General features: G+C 40.6%; 1 protein-coding gene across 2 annotated transcripts in view; it reads left to right on the top strand.

Annotated features, from left to right (window-relative positions):
• Nucleotides 1-16,991, top strand: part of LOC127451203 (transcription factor 20-like) — a 20,861-nt gene extending 3,870 nt beyond the window's left edge. The window contains exons 2-7 of one of the 2 annotated variants that reach the window (XR_007899070.1): nt 6,852-14,655; nt 14,790-14,883; nt 14,999-15,048; nt 15,439-15,527; nt 15,680-16,435; nt 16,555-16,991. Coding sequence is in view for 1 of the 2 variants with exons in the window: in XM_051715703.1 (XP_051571663.1) it covers nt 7,705-14,655; nt 14,790-14,883; nt 14,999-15,048; nt 15,439-15,495 (7,152 nt within the window). In the remaining variant the exon portion in view is untranslated. Of the gene's footprint in view, nt 1-6,851; nt 14,656-14,789; nt 14,884-14,998; nt 15,049-15,438; nt 15,528-15,679 lie in introns of both variants that reach the window. The other variant, XM_051715703.1, reaches the window with a different exon arrangement.
• Nucleotides 16,992-25,271: the final 8,280 nt, after the last annotated feature.

Genomic DNA, 25,271 nt, shown 5'->3' with positions numbered 1-25,271 from the left:
GCAAATTCTGACGTCGTGTTGTTTGAAACGTGTATGACTTCTGTTGAACTCAGAAATCGATGTTTAACAAAATGTTACTCTTTTCTGTACAAAGAAAGCATTCAATGCCCAGAGGTGGTCAAACTCCAAGCATGACAAAAAGCATCATAAAAATGGACCTTATTCAGTGTAGCACCATATTTGATTTTTGATGGGAATGAAAATGAGGCTGCGAGGGATGGAAATAGTGTCTCATCAGTTGGTGTTGGTTCAGCTGATGAAACAATGAAAAGGCAAACACGACTTGTGAAAATAAGATCTGATGAAGGACCTTTATACAAGTTTATACAGCACATAACAATAAAGATACTTTGTCTCTCACAGATTATGTTCTATATTCCACATTTTCTGAAGCCATACACTTTGTGTGCTAAACAGAATTAAATTTATGTCTTTATTCACACTCAACTCCCATTTGCAGTAGCCAAATCAAATATGGTGACTGATGCAGATTTGATATCATGTCATTTGGTCACAAGACAAGCAAGACCAATGTGGTTTAATGTTATTGATTCATTTCATCGTCATAAAATGACATTTTGCACATTCTTGTCCTTAGACTTAGAACTTAAGTCCTAATGTAATGCTCAAGATTGCTCAAAGTTACACGTTTAGGGTCAATTTATAATGGGAAGGGTTCGAGTCTCAGTCTTAATTTTTTTAGGGGGTATCTAGGTAAATATAGTGTGCATGCAGAACATTTCAGGTTTGAGACTTCTCTTATTTTTATTTTTTTATGGGGGCGAGAATGTGCAATTTTTGAAAAATTCCCCTCACTTCCGGATTGCATATCTCGGGTGGGGGACCAGATAGGAACCTGAAATTTCACAGAAATAAGTCCTCTATAGTAGCATTCACACATTTATATATGTCCATGTACCTTGTAATGTGCTCGAGATCAGTTTTTGTTCCAATGAGCTTGGACCGTCCTGAGCTGAGATAGTGAGGTTTCTGTAAACAGCTGTATAACCAAAATTTTCATGTGCCATAACACAAAGATGGCCGTCGTGGTTAAACCAAGTAAAATAAAATTAAAAAAACTGGCGGTTTTGCCATACCAATACATAGAGGTAATCACTGAAAAAAAAAAAAAAATGGTCAAGCAACCAACTTTGCAATTAATTGCCCACTTGAGATGGACTGACCCGTTTATATCTTACAGATAAATAATTACAGAGTTTTCATTTTGGTATTTGTGATTTGGGTTGGTCTCTCTTCTGGTGTAACCTAACCCACACTGAACAAGAGCCAATTTATATCATGATACACAGTGTTTCCCCTAGGATTGTTTTTAGCAGCGGTGCTGTTGTGTGCGCGTCCACAAGACCGCAACATCGGACCCATATTAATGTGCATCGGTCGAGGAATAGCTTGAAACAGGTGATGAACACAATTTCAGCCTGGGCCACATCAGGGTTTATTTGTGCCCTCAAAGGACCAGTTGAAAATGTGGCACCAGCACCTGCTTTGGTAGCACCAATGCAAATACCAATAATATTACATGTTATGTGCATTGAAATGCACATTTGACAGTACAGCATTGATTTTGAGGTTGGGATGCAGATGAAAATTATGATATTAACAACAGAAACATCTGTGGAAAAAATGAACACCTAGTTTTTATATGGCTAAAGTGAAATATTCTGACAGTGTGAATAAGTTCTTCTGTACAGATTCCTTTCATCAGACTCCTGATTAAACTACAGTCATCTCTTGTCATTTCTGAAGGCAAACAAAACAATATTTTCCTGCAATCAGAGAGCATTTCAACAGTACAGAAATGTCCATAATTTTAACAATGATATTTGTAATAGTTCATGGTAACCGTATGTAAAACTATACATGGCTCCTCACTACCATGGTTAGTAACTATGGCATCTATATAAATGCCATAATGCAATCCCCGCCGTGCATCTCACTGGATCACAAGCACATTTAAAATAGCGCATCTGCCCTGTGCTCGTACGTTTTTCCATTCTGCTGTGTTGATAATTGATCCGGGTAGTGTCTAGCGTTGTTGATAATTATATGCAGGGTCCATGAGTTAATGCACCTTTTCTGCCCTCGTGCTGCTTTATCCATGATTGAGCCGTGTTGATAATTGACCCGTACGGCACTGTTTCATTCTGCTTGTGAAGTGAGCAAATGCACTCCAATACATACAGACGATAGGGGAATGCTCATTAATATTCACGAGGAAAACACTAACTGATTGTTCAGTGAAACGTTGCGATCCCCTGCCATCCTACGATTCAGAAATGAGCTCGCGGACCACATTAAATTAAGCGAGTTAAGTGTGTTATGCGGTGACTAGGGGTGTAACGATCAGTCGATCTGGATCAATGCATCGATCACATCACCAACGATACGTTGTCATCAATTCAACACATAAATATCGATAATATCATAAATATTTTTTTGTTTTTTTTGAAGATGCACCTTTATTTTGAAATTCTCTTGCCAGTCACGTCCGTACGCATTTCGGTCAGGTGATGCAGCAAACTTATGATATTAATCTGTCTTTATACGCTCTAAATATGTTTCTGATATGGGACACGGATGTGTGCGGAGCGATTGAAGCCTGAAGTTGCTTTCTGCTCTAATAATGCTCACCCGTCAAAAGGGCTGTGAGCTGCGGTGACAGGATAGCGCAGATGCGATCACATGCGTGATTAAATCAGGCTTCTCTTTTTGTTTTTTGTTTTGACTATAAAAACTCTTCCAGTACAGTAAGACAAAATACACATGTTAAAACCCAAATATCTTATGCAGTGTTGTTTCTAAAACAAGATCAATCAAATTGGGGTGATTCTTGGATTTCTATCTTGGTGGGGGGGGGGGGGGTGTTCAGCCTAGGGCTGGGTGGCTTTTCCGATTTTTCCAATTCGATTTTTTTTAATTGAGATTTTGCTAAAAATATTGCAAACGCTGAAGATAGATGAGCTGTAAATCCACCAAAGGCTGAATAAGGAAGAGAAAAATAATTCACAGCGCTTGTCTTAATGCCGCTCCTGATCTGATCATCTACATGTGTGTGCGTGCTCCAAATGAACGTGACACGTGAACAACACGGAGACTGATATTAAAGACAGCGGTGATATTCCCAGTATGATTGTACACAGTGTGATTGTAGCTCAGCTTCGTCCATCATACCGGTATACACCGGCTTAAGATCATAACTGGCCTCGGCGTGCACGTTGATGAACGGTCTCTTTTTCTTTTTACCCATAATAAAGTGTTAGTTACGTGACAGTTATGGGCGCTTCATTTCAAGTCATGGAGAGGATATATATGAGAGAATCAAACATCCACCGCTCTTTTTGCCATGATGATTCAGATAGATCGCTAATTATTGCTTTGTTCTGTGACGTGTTTCAAGTGTACTGCATCTGTAGCCAACATTTGGCAAGCGATCATTTTGACAAACTTTGCGAGTTGAATTGTAATGATAAATTAAATCGTATTGCTGCGCTGCTCAGTGTGAACCGCTAGAGGACACATCACTATCTGCAGGGGTTTATGAATATACACACAAATTGTTTGATATACAGTGAGTACTTTCAAGATAAACTTGATCATTTATAGATATTGATAGACTTGGTTTCGATAAAATGAATATCTACACTAATTAAGATTTATTTTGCAGTTTTCTTATTTTATTCTATTATTTCTGAACTTCTGGGTTTATTTGATTTTAATTAATTTTACATCTACACTCTGTTGATAACTTCCCCATCATGCATTTGGTGCATTTGTGCATTTTTCTTGCACATCTTTGTTTCCTATAATGAAAAGAACTTGGATTTCTTTAACCAGGTCGCCTTGCATTCTAATAAAGAACAAACAATTTGAAACATTTTGGAGTACATTTAAAAGTTCTAATCATGAATCGTCCATAAGTTGGACAAAAATCAAGATTTGATTTTTTTGGCATATTGCCCAGCAAATGTGTGCACATTTCATGTTGCATAGACAGTATTTTGTTTTTACATCCTTCAGGCTAGCTAGCTCATATTCATTTTTGTTGTTTTCTATAATAAACATTTATGAAGTTATAAAAAATAACTGATATTGCTTGAAGAATACTGACAAACCATATAGTGTTTTAACTGTATTTATTGGCAGTATGTTTCATCTGTCCTAATCATTCCTTTTTCTTCTCCATTTATTAACCAAAATTATAGTACACGAATCAATCATTTGACAATTTCTATAGTTTAAAGTTATATAAAACAGCACAAAACCTATTCAGGGTTTCCGCAGGTCTTAAAAAGATCTTAAAAATCTTAATTCACCCTTCCGCAAAATAAAGCCTTAAAAAGGTCTTAAATCGGAGCAACAAGTCTTTAATTCATAAGGTCATGGCATTAAATGTTGTATAAGGGATTGTTTTCTCATTGTGTTTAAGTAGGGTGACCAGACGTCCCGTTTTGAAGAGGTGTGTCCCGGTGTCCCGACAGTAAACATATTTTCTCCCCAGTTTGGAATGCCCAATTCCCAGTGCGCTCTAAGTCCTCGTGGTGGTGTAGTGACTCGCCTCAATCCGGGTGGTGGAGGACGAATCTCATTTGCCTCCGCGTCTGAGACCGTCAATCCGCGCATCTTATCACGTGGCTTGTTGAGCGCGTTACCACGGAGACATAGCGCATGTGGAGGCTTCACGCCATCCACTGCGGCATCCACGCACAATTCACCACACACCCCACCGAGAGCGAGAACCACATTATAGTGACCACGAGGAGGTTACCCCATGTGACTCTACCCTCCCTAGCAACCGGGCCAATTTGGTTGCTCAGGAGACCTGGCTGGAGTCACTTAGCACACCCTGGATTCAAACTAGTGAACTCCAGGGGTGATAGCCAGCGTCTCTAAACATTGTAATTATGTCCTGGTTTCAGCTGGTAGGCTCACTGATTTTTTTCTACTTACATTTATGTACTCATTTTCCTTCTCGCTATTGTCTTTGGTATCGTTTGCAGAGAAGGGAAGCAATTTCGAAGCGTTGCACGTTGATTTGACGATACTTTCATTCTAGTCTTTCTGCAAATCTGCTGAAGTGTATCTGGATACCATGGCAATGACGTCATAAGCTTGGCGCGCACTCTTTGTCATCCTGTCAGTCAGCACAAGTAGAAATGCACCAATAAAAAATTTGTTTTCAACAATGAGCTGAAAGAAGCCGATCCATTTCTTCATGCAGCAGGTGAATATGTAAGCGAGTATTTTTCTGTAATGTTCATTTCCCCACGAGCACGGAGGTAAATCAGACAGTGTCACATTTAGACGGCTACACTGCACTTTTTACGTAGTACAAGCACTTATATGTTCAGATGTGGGGTTGTATTTTGAATTTTTGGTTACAATGTTGTGAATTTTTGTGAAGTCATTTCATAATTACACATGCAGTATGACATCATATGGATAGAAAAGGCTACATGGAATTCGTACATTAAAACTCAAATGTGGTTAAATCGTGAAAAAACTAAATCTAAAATAAAATATACATTTTCACAAGCTATATAGCCTATACAGTTAAGTGCAGAAGTTTGCATAACCCTTTTGTTTTTATAAGTTTCCACACCCCTTTCAAAATGTATACAAATATCCTATAAGAGATAAAAGATTATATTTTTTATGTATTACTGCCCTTCAAAAGATACATAACACAAAATTGACTCTTATTTACACAAATCATCCTGTTCAAAAGTTTGCACCCCTTGGTTCTTCCTATGTTGCCTTCTTGAGCATCAATAATTGTTTGCACCTTTTGTAATAGTTGTGTATTAGTAATCTGGACCTCATATATAGCCGCTGTTGGGAAGAACTCAAATGTGCAGAAGATGCTGAGAAACCAAATAATTGTACAGTAGATGGGGGTTTTCTTATGAACAGTGGACAGCTTCACTGCTCAGGACAAAACAGGGACTCATGAACAGTTATTACACAAACAGTCATTGATCATCGAGAAAGCAACACGCCATATTAAAAACCAAAGGAATGTAAACTTCTGAACAGGATCGTGTGTAAATTCAGTAACTATTTTGTCATGTGGAACATATGTGAGGATGTGTTATGTCAAATAGCTTCTTCGGGGCAGTACTAAATAAAAACAAAATGCAATTGTAGCTTCATAAAACCTGCAGAAACTCTGCTATTACAGTAAGTGTCACAAACAGAACATGGAAAAGATAGCTTATTATTACTTACAGCAAAGGATCGCTATTAAAAACAAGCCCAAACACAACATAATACGGTGCATATATCTTGAAATTGGTCCTCACAGACCGACTTGAGATAGTTGAGACTTTTCTAATGTTATGGCTCAAGACTTTTCAATCTGTATGATGCTTTTACCTATTCCCATTATTATTATTATTGTGAACACATTTCACAAATTATACAATGGAACTGTCACAGATGAGCGCTGCATTTGTGAGTGAGATGCGCATGTCCACAATACACACACACACACACACACAAGCCACCGCTGCACACACCGTCTGGCTGATGGCATAAATATTATACCATGTATGCAGAGATTAGGGTTTGTATTGTGTGTTTTCTTGTTTAATGTTTGTTACATGCTGTTAATTTAATGCCTCATTTTGGTATAATGCTTTATTACATTTGTTAGTAGTTTATTAAAACATAAGTTCATTATGTTACTAAAATAGGGTTATTTTAGTAATAATTAACAGTAGATTGAGTGTACATGGGTTGTTATTTGGTTGGAATACATGCATGTACCACTAAAACAATGCTAAACCAGTAAGATTTATGATTAAAATGCTGTGTTTTCCCTGTATTTTCAGACCATCTCAAGCTTCCCGTTTCCAGAGAAAGAAAGATACCCTCATATTGAGAGGATTGTACTGAACAAGCAACTGGATGGCATGCCACTGACCACCAACTCCACAGAAAAACACCTTACAGTTATAGACAATGACTGAACGAGCATAGAAAAAATTGAGAAGACAAGGGTCCTGCAGAAGTGAATTACAAACATGGGAAAAGGCAAATATTTGAGTGAAGTCTGAAAATATTCTGTATCAAAGATTTCAGAGAAATATGACTCGAGAGAGTGCCGAAAATCCCCTTGACCCAGGAAATATGAGGAAAACTCATGAGCTGATCTTTCTCAAACTATTTACAGTGTCAGTGAAAATGTGTGCCAACCGCAGGATGAATTTTTGTTGTTGTTAATAACCTGTCAATGAACTATTATAATTTCAGTGCATGGCTGCTATACATACATTTGCACAGTTACCAAATGGCAAAGAGCAGTATCACACTACAGTATCAAGATATTAACATTCTCTTAATGAGATGAAATTCAGTTGCAATTTTGGTGGAATATGTTTACTTCTTGGCTGGTAGAGACATTTTGTGACTAAACCTGTCTGCATTTTCCATAACTCTTCAGAGCTAGTGCTAAACCACTTTATGGAAAACAGCAAATGAATCCGCTGGTTTTGTAAAGCTCAGTTTGGATCAGCAGGCATTTGCTAGTGTCTCCTGCGATACTGCTACAGATGTGACTACAGTTTCACTTTGTGTCATTTTTCTATAAACACAAGGCTAAAACAAAACATTCCAATTTACCATTTGGATTTTTTATAAGAAAAGTTGCCATCCAAAACAACAACAAACAAACAAAAAAAAAACATGCAGAATTTTCCTAATAGTCCAGTCCCTCTTCATCCAGGGTTTAGTCGAGGAGGAAGTGTGGTCAGTTCCTCATATCAGCCCCACCCTTCAGACCTTCAGATATCCCCCAGAGCCTCAGAGGACTATGTTGCCATGCAGCAAGCTCAACCTAACCTGCAGAGTCACGGGCAGCACCTTCAACTACGGAGCCAGCAGCATCTTATACATACTCCTATACATGGTTATGGATCCAGAAGAGGGACTGGAGAGATGACACAGGGAAATACTCACAGTGGAGGTGCTGGAAACTCTTACCGTAAGGAAAGTATGGATTATTTTTTTCCAGTGAGTGGGCGGGAAAGAAGCCGAAGAGGGGGAGCTGGATTTGGTGCAGGCTTTAGGTACACAAACATTGATGGACATGCACCTCACCAGTACCAACAGTCATCTGGAATGATTTCTCCCTACCCTATGGATTACAGCTCCAGCAGTGGCTCTGGAGTTGGAGGTAGTAATAGTAGCAGTGGCGCTAGTTCGTTTTCTCCCTCCCAGCAATACAGTGTGGCTCATAATACTTCAGTGCAATCAGCTGTTCAAATGCATCAACGGCAGCATAGTCAGAAATATCCCTCACATCAAGGAGTACACCAAGGTCAGCTTCACCAGGCATACCCTCTGTCTGGGAACAGAATACAGACTCAGTTTGGACACTATGCCCCCACTAATGCCACCTCGAGCTCTACTCGAATGTATAACTCGCCACCACAAAGATACGATGTGAGCAGTAGCAGCACGGATGCCAAAATTAATAACTCACCCACTCAGTCTAATCTAAATTCTCATTCAAGTTCAAACAATTTTGAGAACATGGGACAAAGTTACTCATCCTCTACTCATCCGCCATATTCGCCACAATCTCAGTCCGTTAACAAGCATGCCCCCCACTCCCAGCGTGTCTCTCAGCACAGCACTGGAGCAGGTTATGACCCTTCCCTTAAAGTGCATCATCATTTACACACTAAATTGCCCCATTCTCCTATCCCATCCAGTCCTGCTCTGCCTCCACATACCCCCCAAGACATTGCCAAATCTCCAGTGCATTCCCAAAACCAAGCGGCTCATACCCAACAAAACTTCAGTCCCATATCTAACTCCTCCCCTGCTCCATCTGCTGTACAGTCTCCGAGCTGCAGTTCGTCCTCCTCTCCTCTGTTGGAGAATTCAGAGGGAAACAGTACAGCTACTCATATGCAGCCATCATCCCACCCCTCTGTTCCAAACAATCACAACAGTCAAAGCCATGGACGGCTTCTGCAGGCTGTACCTCAGCTGAGTCCAACTCCCAATTCTAACAGCAGCATCAGTAGTTGTGGTAGCAGTGTAGGAGCTAAAACAGCTAGTTTGAACCACAGCACAGGGATTGGTCACTGTGTCGTAAGTCAGAGCAGAATAGGACTAGGTCCTCGGGAGGGACCAGGGGAAGATGGCTCCCTTTACCCTCATGACAAACTCTTGCAGGATCCTGGTCTAAATAGCCTCAATGCTCTCACCTCTCAAGTAGAAAATTTGCCTAATACAGTGCAACACATGCTGCTAACAGACAACGTGCTGTCCCAGAAGAAGAGCAGGGATGGTGCACATCATATTCAGATGCAGCAGTCTGTGCCTGGTAACCAGAACAAATGTGGAAATATGACCACAGTGAATGAAGTGAGTTCAGAGATGGAGGAAACCAAAGGGGATCCAGAATTAGAACTGAAGAGAATTAGGCAGGCAAGTGGAACTAGCAATGAGTCTGAGTCTCGCAGCTACCGTTCATCACACAGTCAGATTCAGTCAGAACTGAGTCAGCATGGATTGGATATCAAGGTCAACAGTGGAGTCATTTCAACAGCTTCAAAACAATCTACCAGTGAGTCTTCAACACCATTTCCTCAAACAAAGACACCAGAAACTCTCACTCCTTCTTCCTCCTCATCACCATCGGTTCATCCTTCTGCTGAACCCAGCCCCAAACAACAGTTGTTTTCCCCTCCACCACCATCTCCTACTCACTTGGCACATCTAAACTGTATTCCTAAAAGAGAACTTGATAATAAAGATAATAATGGAATGAAGGTGCGAAAGATCAAAATGATAAAAGATGAAGAAAGCGAGGTTGAAAGTGGAGATCCTCCCTGTCTTGGAGAAAATAGATCTGAGAATATATTTGCCGGCACAAAGGAAATTCAGTCAGCCCTTCCCACAAAAACAGAAGCTGAGACAGATGGAGATGGGGGCAATGCACAACAGCTTCAGAATCCAAGCAAAAATGTAAATGTTTTGGAACAACATAATGTTGGGGGTGTTGGGGTTATTGTCTCTGCACGTTCTGAACTACATGCTGAATCAAGTAAGCACACAGGAGCCAAATCCCCACGTTATGGTGTTTCTCATTACCCAAACAAACACAGCTGTTCTGAGGACCAACATGATGTAAAAACCTTAAGAGCGGCAAGAAATCATAATGGAGATGGGGAAATCAGCATGGAAACCTATGGTTCACAATATATTTCCCCTAAACAAGAATTTGGCCAAAACTTACCCTTAAGTCATTGTAACCCTTCATATACATATAGTAATCCCAAGTTACAGTACAATGCCTGCATGACTGCAAAGAACAAAGGAAAGTTTGGAACAGGAAGTGGAATGGGCCCAGATAGATACCAAAGTTATTATCAGCTGCAGGCCAGCTATGGATCTATTGCTAGGAAGGACATTGGTATTTTTGCTGTGGAAGGGGGGAGGGCGATTGTATCAAGAGGTCAGGATAGCAATTCTCAGTTTCAGCAATCATTTCCCAGTCTTTTGCAAGAAGTCCTCCAAGGTCATCACTTTGATCGACGCTATGGACGTCCCGACCAGACATCTAGTGTTCAACAACCTCAAGATACATCCCAGCATCGTTATCAAACGAGACTGCCTTACAGTATAATTGAAAATTTGAGTACCATGGGCCCTCAACCAGTTATGGGCGGACTTAATGTCCAGTTAAATCAAATGGCCTCTGGAAAACCACCAAATTCAAATCAAAATCAGGGACCAGATAATGAGATGGTTCTAGAACCTCCTCATCCCGCTTGGGATTCTGAAGCACAAAGGCCCAACCTGACTCATAGTATATCCTTAGAAAAAAGCAAAAGTAGCATGGCACTCAGCCAGTCAACCCACATGCAGCAGCCTTCAGATCTCACAATAGGAGCCCCTCCAAAGCACATCAACTTGGCTGACTATTCTTTGCAACACCGAAAACCATCGAGATATGGTACCTCTCCCTCTGCTGTGGAACAACTACTTCTACAGGAAACTGAACCATTGGCATGTGGTGTAGGTCCTTTGAGTCAGACTCAATCTCAGACAACATCATCATCAGGAAGACGTTCAGTCATCTGTGATGTGTCCCCTTCTCGACGGACAACTCCAGAGAGAGAAAGAGGACACTCAGGAACCTCTGGACCTTCAGTCATTCAGCAACCATTTTCATCTTCTGGATCAAATGAACAGGAATATTGCAAGGGTGAAATAAAAACAAAGAAAGAACACAACAACGAGGACTCATCAAAGATTGATCCTGCAGGTAAGAATGCAGATGATTACTGCAGCACGCTGCCCCGTAAGGAAGTGAATAAGTCTCTGCATCCCCATGTAGATGTTGATTCTAACTTTCAAAGAACCAGCCGTGCCAAAGGCAACAATGAACCCACCAGCAACCTGCCATACCTTTCTCAAATGTCCTCCAATCCCTTGTCCTCACCACCAAGTCATCAGTCATATTCCCAGGCTGTTGATGGTTTTCGAGCTTATGGGTTCAGTGACACCATGGATGGGCCAAAAATTATGTCACACCCTTTAACACATCGTCCATTCCCCACAGTATCACCATATTCTAAAAGCACCCCCTCTGCTAACAAGTTGCAAGCATTTCCACCAAGTTTACCTCCTCAGGACAGACCAAACTGGACTCCTGACAGACATAGACTGAAAGATATGGACAGGCACGTTCCCCAGAGTCTGCCTGACCAGATGTGTAAATCACAATCTCCAAGTGATATTCTGCCTAGTCAGCATCACATATCTCGACAGCACTCTCATCCCGGTTCACGCTTTGACATGAAAATGTGGGATGCATATCCTGAAAGAGAGGGAGCTGGAAAACCACCCACTGTAGTCCCTCATGAGAATTTTGTTTCTCAACCAGTCCCGAATACTGCTCCCAAACATGTAGAAGAGGACATCTCAGATAGGAGTGCAGAAGAATCTGCCAAACCTTTTCATTCAGTGGCTCCATCTGGTGCTATCAGCCCTGCTGGACACACTGGTAAGGCTACCCAAGGGATTCAGCAGGGACAGAGACAAGCCAAAACTGGAGTATCAGCTGAAACCAACCCTTTAATAATGAGAAGGAGAGTTAGATCATTTATTTCTCCTATTCCTGCTAAAAGGAAGCATCAGGATGTTTCAAGTCAAAGGCCAGGATCAGCTTATCACTCCCCTTTGTCCACCTCTGATTCTAGACTTGCAAGCAACAGTTGCTCTGGCAGTAATGATACTCAGCCCAAATTGGCATCCCCTAAGCCACATCACCCCATATCCAGTTCTAATTCTCTTCCACAGTGCAAAACAAAGATTCTCCCCCCAAGAAAAGGTTGTGGTCTAAAACTTGAGGCAATTGTGCAGAAAATCACTCCCAGTCTGAAAAAAGCCAACTTCAAAAATAATAGTCATGGTGATTCAGACTATTCAGAAGTTTCTCATTACACCTCTGACATAGCAGACCCTGAGGGTGGCACACCATTTTCAAATGTTCCTCAGGGAGAGGAGGGCTGTTTATCTTACCTTGAAGATTCTCATACTTTAGATAATCTTATGCCATTCAGAACTGTCAAAGACACTTATGCTTGTGATTCTCAGTCTCTTAAACCAGCTGCAACAACTTCCAGTAGTAGTGCCCTCAGAGGTTTGCCGAAAGATTTTGACTTTGGATTAGGTGCTGCTGGCTCTTCAGGGTCTTTGGTGGGTGAAAATGATAAGGATGATTTTACCTTGTTAGGCCCCCTTCCACCACCACCTCCATTACCTTGTCCTGTACAGGAATCCCCTCCTCCATCTTCATCTGCTTTGTCAGACATACAGCAGTTCACAAACACTTACCAACAGCTGGAAACTAGACGAAGTGAGCAGTCGGCTGCTAACCTACTAAGGCAGAAACTGCTAGAGACTGGCATGGGCTTTGATGATTACACAGGTGGGGACTATTATGGTGCTGACACTGGCCATAGTCAGAGCCCTGGGCACCACCTCCTTTCTCGAGCTCCTCAGCACCAGATGACCTCCCTCAGGTTGGCAGGTTCAGAGTCTAAATCATCAGAAAACATTGTGCCCAAGGGTTATTTCCCATCGGGCAAGAAAAAAGGTCGCCCAGTAGGCAGTGTGAATAAGCAGAAACGCGCCCAAGCTCAAAATCAGAATGCAGCAGCCAGCATACCTGCAACCCCTCTTAGCTCACCTATAACTGCCCCTCAGTCTGAACAAACCCCAAACACTGCAGATGAGGTGCCCCGAACACCAACACCACCTGACCAAAAACCCTGTACATCTTTGGTCCCTCCTGCTCAAACCCAGGTGGTGAAAGTGGATGTTGAGAGTGAGGAGGCCCAACCAGAGATGGATGTGAAGCCTGCTGGACATAGACAGAGAAAGGTAAAAGAAGGCAATGAAACCTCTGGCTCAATTAGGAGGCAGAGAAGGAAAAGGAGGGGAATGGCTTCTAAAGAGCATCTGGACACTCAAACTGACAGTAGGGTAAACATGGGCCTGTGTGGAATATTCTCAGATGCCAGGAATAATGTTTTCTCTCCTTACATACATGTGGAGAGAAAAAGAGCAGAGATTGGGGCAGTCTGTACAATAATTAATGCAGAAGATGAAAAATCTAAAGGTGGAGGAAAATCAGGTCACTTTGGGGTCGATGCCCCCTTAAATACCTTGTTGTCGTCTCAGGTAGTGAGAAGAGAAAAGGAAAATGAAAGAACAAAGGAAAATTGGGTATCTGAGAAGGTTGATTCTGTCTCACAGTCAGGAAAGACACTTCCTACGTCTGGACATGTTTTGCCAGGGCCTGTGATATCAGAGACAGGACACACTGGTTGTCTCTTATGCTGCCTGTGCCAGAAATGGGCCAATTACAAAAATCTTGGGGATCTCTATGGTCCCTTTTACCCTGCCGAGTATGTAGCCAAGCTCCCTAAGAATCAACCTCAAATCCGACAAACTTTATCCCACCATGGGGCGGCTACAACAGGTTTCATTATGACATCCATTTCAACAGAATTGACTCCCCAGGATACAAGACTACAGGACCCTCAAAATGTTAAGTCATCTACAGACAGCGATTGCACAGTAAGTCAGGCAACAAACCCAACATCCCCAGCCACCACCATTGGCACTGCCTCCCCCAGTGTGGCTGAGGAAATGCTTCTCCAGAATATTAAGACCAGCTGCTCTACCTTAAAGGTGACAGTTGACACCTGGGATCCGGCAGTAGAACTGGCAAGCGAACTGGGAGCATCAAAAGTGCAAGAACTGGATAGCGAGATTGTACTGAAGCAGCTGCAGGTAGAGGAATCACAGCAAAGGCCCCATCACAGAAAACTGACATCCCATCCACGCTTTAAAAGGAGACATAAATCCAGCGAAGATTTACCTCGAACTATCCCTATCAACAACAAAGCCTCTCTGCCCTTCCAGCCTCCCCCACCCAGCCTGGATTCCCTGGGGCCAATGGCACAAATGGCTCAGCTCCCACTAGTGCCCCTGGACCCAGAGGAGCTGTGGGTGCATGAGGGCTGCATTGTGTGGACCAGTGGGGTGTACCTAGTCAATGGGAGACTGTATGGCCTTCAGGAGGCACTAGATGGTGCTAGAGATACGGTGAGTGGAAAATTCTATAGCTTGTTTTACAAAGCATGTTGTATTATGTGACAAGTAGATAAGAATTGTTTTGTTGTAATATTTGGCATATTTACTGCTCTTTCATTTTTGACTGTGTGCCATTCCATTGTCAGAACTGCTCTCATTGTGAGATGGTGGGCTCAACACTTGGCTGCTACAGTAAAGGCTGCACACTGAGGTACCACTACCTCTGTGCCATAGAGGCAGGTGAGACATGAATTCACCTTGGTCTGCAATTGTTTTTATAAATATGAATGCATATATTTGTGATCATAACACTCGCAAACACTAAATCTATTCGTTTTTTCCCTTGTCCTCAAAGATTGCTCTCTAAATGAAGAAAATTTTTCTCTGAGGTGTCCAAAGCACAAGGTAAGAGAGCAAGACCTCACATATACTATGTAAATGTTATTAAGAATGCTTGGAAGACATGTCTGTTTTTGTTTTTTCATGAAGAGTAGGCAGTAGCACTAGAAAAAACTGGTCCAGTTAAAATTGATTCCAGGGTTCTGATCCCAGTCAGTGGTAGTCTGTATGGAAAACGAACAAAACAGTGGAATGTGCCTGAGAGATTCTTGAATTATATTTTATAGATGGATGTACTGTACATGTAAAGACATTAAGAAGCTTCTCACTTGGTCTTGTCATGGTCATCATGTTATTTGATCACTATTCTTGGGGAGCTTTCAGTGTTCTTTTTGCTATTGGTTTAATATCAGTATTGTGCATGTGCTCATGTTTGTGTGCACTCTGTTTCCACAGAGCAATAGAATTGCCAAGCCTGGAACTACGTATCTGGAGCAGTCAGAGAGAGGGTGAACTTACACAAACAAATCACACACAGATCAGACGTGAGTAGACTAATAGCTGATTTGTGACTGATGAAATTTGATTAATATTGTTGCTAATTGAGTAAGGTATGATGATTCCTCACTAAACCAGAAGGTCTGGTGGGGTCTGTTTTGCTGTACCTGTAACTGTACCTGTGCTGTACTTGTCTCAGGTTCCCCAGCAGAGAAACTACGCCTGACTGTGTGACTTTCAGCTGAACCGGAACACCATCGTCATGCTTACGGATGGAGTTACCATGATTACAGATGGATACATTTTGGAATGTAAAGCTAAAAGACTTTTTCTAAACAACACTAATAACTGTGAGAAAACTGGTATCACAGAAAACATGTTTTTCATTTATCTTCTGTTCTGTGGGGAGAAAAAACAACAGCAACACAAAATGGGCCAACAACAATCAAAGCTCTAGATGGACAGAACAGACTTTCCTTCAAGATGAAGAAATGCTAACTGCCTTTTGAAACATGAATTCAGTTTGCAGAGATTCAGCAGTCTTTGGCTTTGAGTCCCTTGTTGTTGTCTTTTGTCTTTGTTAGTTTATTCTTGTAAAAACAGTGTTTTGGAGCGCTTTGGGAACAAAAGACCTGAATGAGAGAAGGGGGCCATGTGGAAAGAAAAAGGGACTGGCCGTGTATTTACACCTTTTATATGTAGTATTTTATCATAACTCATATTATCATTATTTTAAACATTGCTATTGTTTTAATCAGTATTTTACCCTCAGATTTAGACAGAATTCTGAATCTTCATATCACTAATGAGACCGACTAAAGGACGGGGACCAGAAAGAATGTCAGTCCATTATGACATCATTGAACATTCTCAGTGACATCACGTGTAATGTTGAGGTCCAGTTGCCACAGAGACGATGTTGTCATGGCGACCATACATATATTGCCTTTTGAAGGTTTGCCCGTGTATGTGTGTGTGTGTGTGTGTGTGCAAGAGAGTGAGAAAGTTTAGCTGTGTGTTTGCTTGTGTCTGTTTTTGCTTCTTTGATAAGTGTTCTTACTTTTCTCCTCTAAGGATTTTGTGCTACAGATGAGATCAAGGAGAAGCAAATGGACCTGACATTATTTTTCAAAGGACGAAAAACTTGCAGATAAACTCTGTAGGATGGAACGCATTAGGAGCTTCACTCTGTCTTAACTGGACTCCTGAAATTCACCATATGTGATATGGTGAAAACTCGAAATGCTTTTAAAAGAGGTTCACCTGTCATTTCATTTTGACAGGTGAAAAAGAAAAACATTCCTCCACCATTTCAAGGAAAAAAGTAGGCATGAGTGCAAAACTCCATCTCCAGATAATGGCTGTCATTTTTATTATTCTTTTAAAAATAAAACTACAAAGAAAAGATGACCATATGAAAACATGTTGTACTAGACCTGTACCTTTTCTAGTACCCTGTACTAGAAAACTGTCAATATGGTTCTGACTCATTAATACAGTTATACAATGGAGAGTATTTGTTTTTTTCCCTCTTGGCATGTGAGCTGGAATAGCATAATACCATTCTACTTTTCTGCATTATATAGTATGAGTACTGTGCATTGCACACAAATTTTCTTTATGCATGGAATAGCTGGATGACTTTCTACATATGCCAAAATATCAGTAACAGAGCATATAAAACAGTTACAGAGCACACTGCGTGAGATATTGTTTCCCACAATGCAATGTGTTCAACCTTGCACATGCTAAAAGAGCTGAGATTTTTAAAATCTGTTTGATTGAAATCTTGGACCCCCAGGTGTTACGTTGTTTTTACATGAGATTGGATTGCAAAGATGCAGAATAACTATTTAGTGGTTCACTTGCAGAAATAAATGTGTGTAATGAGGTTGCATGATAATATCATGTGACAAGTATGTAGTATACATGGGATCAAGGTTTGGCTGGTTAGCATAGGCAGTTAGCTGTACCTTAACCATTATGTTATGCTGGTTCGATCCTCACATCCACCACCATTGTGTGCTTGTGCAAGGCACTTAACTCCAAGTTGCTCCAGGGGGATTGTCCCTGTAATAAGTGCACTGTATGTCGCTTTAGATAAAAGCATCTGTCAGATGCATAAATGTAAATGTTGACAAAAAGTCATTTTCTCCATTGATGGTCATTCAAAAGTAGCTGTGTATTCCAACAAAACATTTTTTTCAAGCAACATATAAATTGCATTTACTGTAGTAGATATTTCACAAAAAACAATTATTTTTTTTTATTTTTTTTATTTCTTAAAACTGTGAAATGTACATGTATATTTTTCCCTCTCTGCTGTCAGTTGCTAGTGAAGGCACCGTGCATGTTCTTGTGGTGCAACCGTGATGTCACTTCCCTGTGGCTCCAGAGTAATTAGTCTCATGACATTTATTGGCTCAGAAAAAGAGTGCTCATAAGCAAAGATGGCAGCATGCAGTTTGTACTCTAGGTATTATGGACCTTCTAGCTAGCATAGCATACTACTGTTTGAAATGTTTATCGTTTCATTCGAGTTGGGGTTCATGAGTTCAGACTCAGATTTGAGTCTGGTCTCAATTGTAATTTTTGATGAACTTGTCACAGACTCACAGATGCATTTTACTTGACATGATTTGGACTCGAGCCTTTCGCACTCAGAAAATCTTTCTGAGTCCAGCCAATTCCTTGGCATTTGTGGCGCATTAGAAAAAGAAAAAAAAAACATTTAAACAAAAATACAATTAATGAAAATGAGAATTAAATGCATCCCTGTCTGCATGCAGCAGTAGCACCCCCTGATGTCTTAGCCAGAGTAAGTTTCACCTTGTTGAGCAAACACACATACGTAAGCACACAGACACTTTTATTAGTCAACCAAGACACTAGAATGGTACTAAAGAGAATTATGTATAACATCGATTACGGAGGTGACTGGCATGTTTGCCAATGTCTACCGATATGTGGAAAGAATACATACACTCATAGAGCACTTTATTAGGTACACCTGTACTGATTCATGCGATTATTTAATCAGCCAATCATGTGGCAGCAGTGCAATGGAAAAAATTATGCAGATACGGGTCAGGAGCTTCAGTTAATGGTCACATTAACCATCAGAATGAGGGGGAAAAAATATGATCTCAGTGATTTGGACTGTGGCATGATTGTTGGTGCCAGACTGGCTGGTTTGAGTATTTCTGTAACTGCTGATCTCTTGGGATTTTCACGCACAACAGTCTAGAATTTACTCTGAATGGTGCCAAAAACAGAAAACATCCAGTGAGCGGCAGTTCTGTGGACGGAAATGTCTTGTTGATGAGAGAGGTCAACAGAGAATGGCCAGACTGGTTTGAACTGATAAAGTCTACGGTAACTCAGATAACCACTCTGTACAATTGTGGTGAGAAGAATATCATCTCTGAATGCACAACATGTCGAACCTTGTGGCGGATGGGCTACAACAGCAGAAGGCCACATCGGGCACTTTATTAGGACCATAGTGTTCATAATAAAGTGCTCAGTCAGTGTAAAGACAGGTTTGTAGCCAATGTAATAGAAACTAAAAGGCAGTTTTGCATGGGATTCGACAGCTGGTCAAATTCACCTTTAGTGCAAGCATTTGCGCAGTCACGGCAGTGCTAGTGTCGTGGTTAAGTAAGGACGTCATTAAGCAAAGTCACCCACACATCTCTTGAGGCTGTCAATTGAGCCTAACTTGTATTGAAACTCTGAATATTCCTTTAGGAAGACAGCATGTAAGGTCATGTAAATGCCTTTCAGTAGTGTTCTTTCAGAATCAGAATGAGCTTTATTGCCAAGTATGCTTACACATACAAGGAATTTGTCTTGGTGACAGGAGTTTCCAGTGTACAACCATACAAAAACAGCAGCAAGACATAGATAATAGTAATAATTTTTTTTTTTTTTTTCAGAGGAATGTAATGGCAGAAGAGGTTGGATAAATATAAGAAAGACTAAACTGTATATTGCTCAATGGGGCAGTTTAACTGTTCATGAGATGTATAGCCTGAAGGAAAAAACTGTTCCTGTGCCTGACGGTTCTGGTGCTCAGAGCTCTGAAGCATCAGCCAGAAGGCAACAGTTCAAAAAGGTAGTGGGCTGGGTGAGTGGGGTCCAGAGTGATTTTTCCAACCTTTTTCCTCACTCTGGAAGTGTATAGTTCTTGAAGGTGGGGCAGGGGGCAACCAATAATCCTCTCAGCAGTCCGAACTGTCCTTTGTAGTCTTCTGATGTCTGATTTCATAGCTGAACCAAACCAGACAGTTATAGAAGTGCAGAGGACAGACTCAATGACTGCTGAGTAGAACTGTATCAGCAGCGCCTGTGGCAGGTTGAACTTCCTCAGCTGGTGAAGGAAGTACAACCTCTGCTGGGCCTTTTTCACAATGGAGTCAATGTGTGTCTCCCACTTCAGGTCCTGTGAGATGGTAGTGCCCAGGAACCTGAATGACTCAACTGCTGCCACAGTGCTATTTAGAATGGTGAGGGGGGTCAGTGTTGGGGTGTTCCTCCTAAAGTCCACAATCATCTCCACCGTTTTGAGCGTGTTCAGCTCAAGGTTGTTTTGGCTGCACCAGACAGCCAGCTGTTTAACCTCCCTTCTGTATGCAGACTCATCGTCATCTCGGATGAGGCCGATGACAGTGGTGTCGTCTGCAAACTTCAGGAGCTTGTCAGAGGGGTCCTTGGCGATGCAGTCATTGGTGTAGAGGGAGGAGAGTAGTGGGGAGAGCACACATTACTGGGGGGCACCAGTGCTGATTGTACAGGTGCTGGAAGTGAGTTTCCCCTGTCTCACAAGCTGCTGCCTGTCCGTCAGAAAGCTGGTAATCCACTGACAGATAGACGTGGGAACAGAGATTTGGTGTAATTTATTCTGGAGTATAGCTGGGATGATGGTGTTGAAAGCTGAACTGAAGTCCACAAAAAGGATTATTGCATATGTCCCTGGTCTGTCCAGATGTTGCAGGATATGATGCAATCCCATGTTGACTGCATCATCCACAGACCTGTTTGTTTGATAAGCAAATTGAAGGGGATCTAGAAAGGATCCAGTGATGTCCTTCAGGTGGGCCAACACCAGTCTCTCAAATGATTTCATGACCACAGACGTCAGGGCGACAGGTCTGTAGTCATTAAGTCCTGTGATTTTTGGTTTCTTTGGGATGGGGATGATAGTGGAATGTTTGAAGCAGCATGGGACTTCACACTGCTCCAGTGATCTGTTGAAGATCTGTGTGAAGATGGGGGCCAGCTGGTTAGCACAGGATCTAAGACATGCAGGTGAAATGCCATCTGGGCCCTGTGCTTTCCTTATCCTTTGTTGTCGAAAGCTGTAGCTCACATCATCTTCACAGATCTTAAGTGCAGGTTGAGTGGCAGGAGGGGGGAGGAGGGGGGTTGCAGGAGGTGTTGGTATTTGTGTAAAGTGAAGGTCAGAGTGGGTGTGGGGTGTGAGATTGGGCCTTTCAAATCTACAGTAGAACACATTCAGGTCATCAGCCAGTTGTTGGTCCACCACAGGGTTGGGGGTAGGGGTCCTGTAATTCATAAGTTGTTTCATGCCACTCCACACTGATGCAGGTTCATTAGCTGAAAACTTGTTTTTCAGCTTCTCAGAGTATCTTCTTTTAGCCACTCTGATTCCCTTATTCAGTGTGTTCCTGGCCTGATTATACAAGACTTTATCCCCACCCCTGTAAGCATCCTCTTTGGCCTAACGAAGCTGCCTGAGCTCTGCTGTAAACCATGGTTTGTCGTTGTTAAATGTTAAATAAGTCCTAGTATGAATCCACATATACTAACAGAAACTGATATATGATGTAACAGTATCTGTGAGCTCCTCCAGATTGGTGTCTGCAGCCTCAAAAACACTCCAATCAGTGCAGTCAAAGCAGGCTTGTAGTTCCCGCTCTGCTTCATTGGTCCATCTCTTTACAGTCCTTAATACAGGTTTAGCAGATTTTAATTTCTGTCTGTAGTTTGGAAGAAGATGAACCAGACAGTGATCAGATTAGTCCCAAAGTTGCTCTAGGAACAGAGCGATATGCATCCTTTATTGTTTTATAGCAGTGATCCAGTATATTTCTGTCTCTGGTGGGGCATGTAATGTGCTGTTTGTATTTGGGCAGTTCACGTGTGAGGTTTGCTTTGTTAAAATCCCCAAGAATAATAATAACTGAGTCCGGGTATTGTTGTTCCGTGTCTGTGATTTGATCAGCCAGCTGTTGCAGCGCGGCATTCAAACATGCGTTTGGCACGATATACACACTCACCAGAATAAATAAGGAAAACTCCTGCGGCGAGTAGAAAGGCTTACAGTTAAAAAAAGAGCGCTTCCAAATTAGGACAGCACATCTTCTTTAATGTTGTTACATCTGTACACCAACTTTCATTGATGTAAAAGCATGTTCCACCGCCTCTCGTTTTCCCCGTTAACTCCGCGATCCGCTCTGAACAACTGGAAGCCCGGCAGATATAACGCGCTGTCTGGAATGGATTCACTCAGCCAGGTTTCTGTGAAGCACAAGGCAGCAGTGTGAGCGTGTGAGTGTGAGCGTGTGAGTGTGAGCGTGTGTGTGTGAGCGTTTGTGTGTGTGTGTGTGTGTGTGTGTGTGTGTGTGAGCGTGTGATTTTGAAAATTTAAGTGAAATTATTAATAAATATTTCAGATTCTGCATTGACACTGGTCATGTGAACTCATGATACAGACGGTCAGATTGAAGCTCTTTAGATCATTCATGTTCTGTTCATGCTGTCATTACAATAACAAATACTGAGACAGTCTCAAATTCTTTTTTCATTTTAATGGATAATAATATAATTATTATATAATATATTCAAAAATTATTTTGATTTTAGATTTATTCATGTAAATTACATAACAAAATTCCATTAAATTGAATTGAGTAATCTTTAATAAAATACATTAAAAAATAAATACATTAAGATTTATTCATTTCATTTATTTAAACATTACACAACTCAATTTGATGGAATTTTGTAATTAAATTGAAATGTGTAAATCTTAAAAATAGGTGAATAATTATGCTGATAATGTTATTTTTATTGAAAATGCTTGTGTTCAATTATAAAAGATGAACATGATTTGATCCCTGTCTCTCTTTCTGTCTGTTTCAGAGAAGTGTCGTAGTTTCATGGTGCTGACGCCCGCATCAGAAAAAGGCAACAACACACACAAAACAATCACATTTAATTAATATCTGTAAAAATCAGGGACCAAAATGAACACTCGCCAAATCAGAATTAAAGTTACTCACCAGTTTCCCAGTAACTTTATTAGTAACAGCAATATATCACATGGTTAAAAATGCATACAATGCATACAAATGAGAGTGTGTATGAAGTGAATGAATCAAATCAAAGACACAAACTGTCTGCTTTCAGTTTTTTTATGGTGACACATATGTGGAATATATACCTTACATTAAATCACCAAAACTGAAATATGAGGAAGAAAATTCTTCTGTTTGTCAATGTTTTTAGTGTCAGTGACAGACATGATGATTCACAATAATACAGCTGCATAACTCCAGTGTCAAGAATATTAAAAGATTTTAATAACAAATAATGCAAATTCACTTTCATGGCTGTTAAGAGATATTTATAGTAGGGCTGTCAATCTATTCAATTTTTTACTCAAATTAATTACATGATGTGCTGATTATTAATCGAAATATTCATATGGGTCTGTGGTTCTAACTTTCATTTTTCATTTCTTCCGGTTACTTCAATTGATATTTTCTCTCATTTTCTTCAGTTTTACTTTTCTAAATTGTGACATTAGAAATTATGTTTTGAATCACCAATTTTCTTTTTTTTTCCCTCATATTTTCTGTCTTACAATTTGTGCTGTACCATTAGAGCAGGGGTGTGGGTTAGGGAACGGACTGCTTATTACTGCATAGACATTGAGGAGTTTAAAAGGCTAGCAGGGGTCACAACCTAATTATTATTATTATTAATAATAATAATAATTAGAAACAACACTGCATAAGATATTTATGTTTTTCAGAGAATGTATTTTTAACATGTGTATTTTGTCTTACTGTACTGGCAGAGTTTTTATAGTCAAAACAAGTGAAAAAATCTACCAGTGCTGAAGAAGTAATCCAAAGTATTTAGATTACATTACTGACCTTGAGTAATCTAACGGAATACATTACAAATTACATTTTACAGCATGTATTCTGTAATCTGTAGTGGAATACATTTAGTGGAATACTCTCCCAACCCTGTGCCGTGTCTCTCTTCACTGGCTGCCGGTTGATGCACGTATCAAATTCAAGGCTCTGATGCTGCATACAGAACAGTCACTGGGTCTGCTCCAGCATACCTAAAATCATTTCTGCAGAGCTACACACCCACTAGAAGCCTGCGGTCGGCTAAGGAACGGCGCCTTTGTATACCAACACAAAGAGGCACCAAAACACTTCCCAACTCCGTCCGTGAAGCTGACTCACTTTCTGTCTTCAAAAAAACGGCTAAAAACACATCTATTCCATGAGCACTTAACCAGTCACTAAAAACCAAAAAAATTTTTTGCACTTTAATCTGTCTTGAATACTATTCTGATGCTAGTGAAACTTTGTAATACGGCACTTATTGTACCACTGTCTCCTTAAGATGATTCGCTTATGTGTTCCTCTTTTGTAAGTCGCTTTTGATAAAAGCATCTGCCAAATGAATAAATCTAAATGTAAATGTAAATTTGTAAGCATTGTGAAAGACAGATCTTCAGTTATTGGAAGCGTTTGGTTACAGTTGTTGCTGCTAAAGGTGGCACAATCAGCTATTAGGTTTAAGGGGGCAGTTAGTTTTTCACATGGGTGATATGGGTGTTGGAGAACTTTTTTGCTTCAAAAAAAAAATTTCTTTTTACTCAAGTTTTCTTTGTTTTATATCTCGTATGAAGATCTAAAATTATTTAGTATGAAAAATACACAAAAACAGAAGAAATCAAGATGGGGGCAAATACTTTTCCACAGCACTGTACATAAATATGGGCAATTTCCATGTTTGGTGGTAAAATATAAAATATCTCAACTCACACAAACACATACACATACATATGAGTACACTGAACTAGGATACAATGTTTTGTTTTTTTAAACTTGAAAAAAGACAACCTTGTGTAATCTATATTGCTGTGTGACTATTTTTCTGTATTACTTATTATGTATCTATTTTTGTTGTTGGGAGTGGTGAGGCGTGCTGAAAAAATAAAAGTTAGTGTTAGCTGTGAAACAGGCATCTAACATCAAGTTTCTCCATGAGGACTGTCCCTGTAATGGGAATAATGTAATGTATGCTGAATAAAAGCTGTACTTGCATACTACACATAAATGTGAACATGGTATTTAACATCTATTTAGATATACACTGGTGGCCAAAAGTTTGGAATAATGTACAGATTTTGCTCTTATGGAAAGAAATCGTTACTTTTGAGTCTTCTCTTTACTGTTGTACATGAAACTGGTGTTGAGCGGGTAGAATTCAATGAAGCTGTCAGCTGAGGACATGTGAGGTGTCTATTTCTCAAACTAGAGACTCTGATGTACTTATCCTCTTGTTTAGTTGTACATCTGGTCTTCCACATCTCTTTCTGTCCTTGTTAGAGTCAGTTGTTCTTTGTCTTTGAAGACTGTAGTGTACACCTTTGTATGAAATCTTCCGTTTTTTGGCAATTTCAAGCATTGTATAGCCTTCATTCCTCAAAACAATGATTGACTGATGAGTTTCTA

This window comes from Myxocyprinus asiaticus, chromosome 14 (assembly GCF_019703515.2).
Source record: "Myxocyprinus asiaticus isolate MX2 ecotype Aquarium Trade chromosome 14, UBuf_Myxa_2, whole genome shotgun sequence".
Taxonomy (NCBI): domain Eukaryota; kingdom Metazoa; phylum Chordata; class Actinopteri; order Cypriniformes; family Catostomidae; genus Myxocyprinus; species Myxocyprinus asiaticus.
This window is presented reverse-complemented; position numbering and strand designations above follow the sequence as displayed.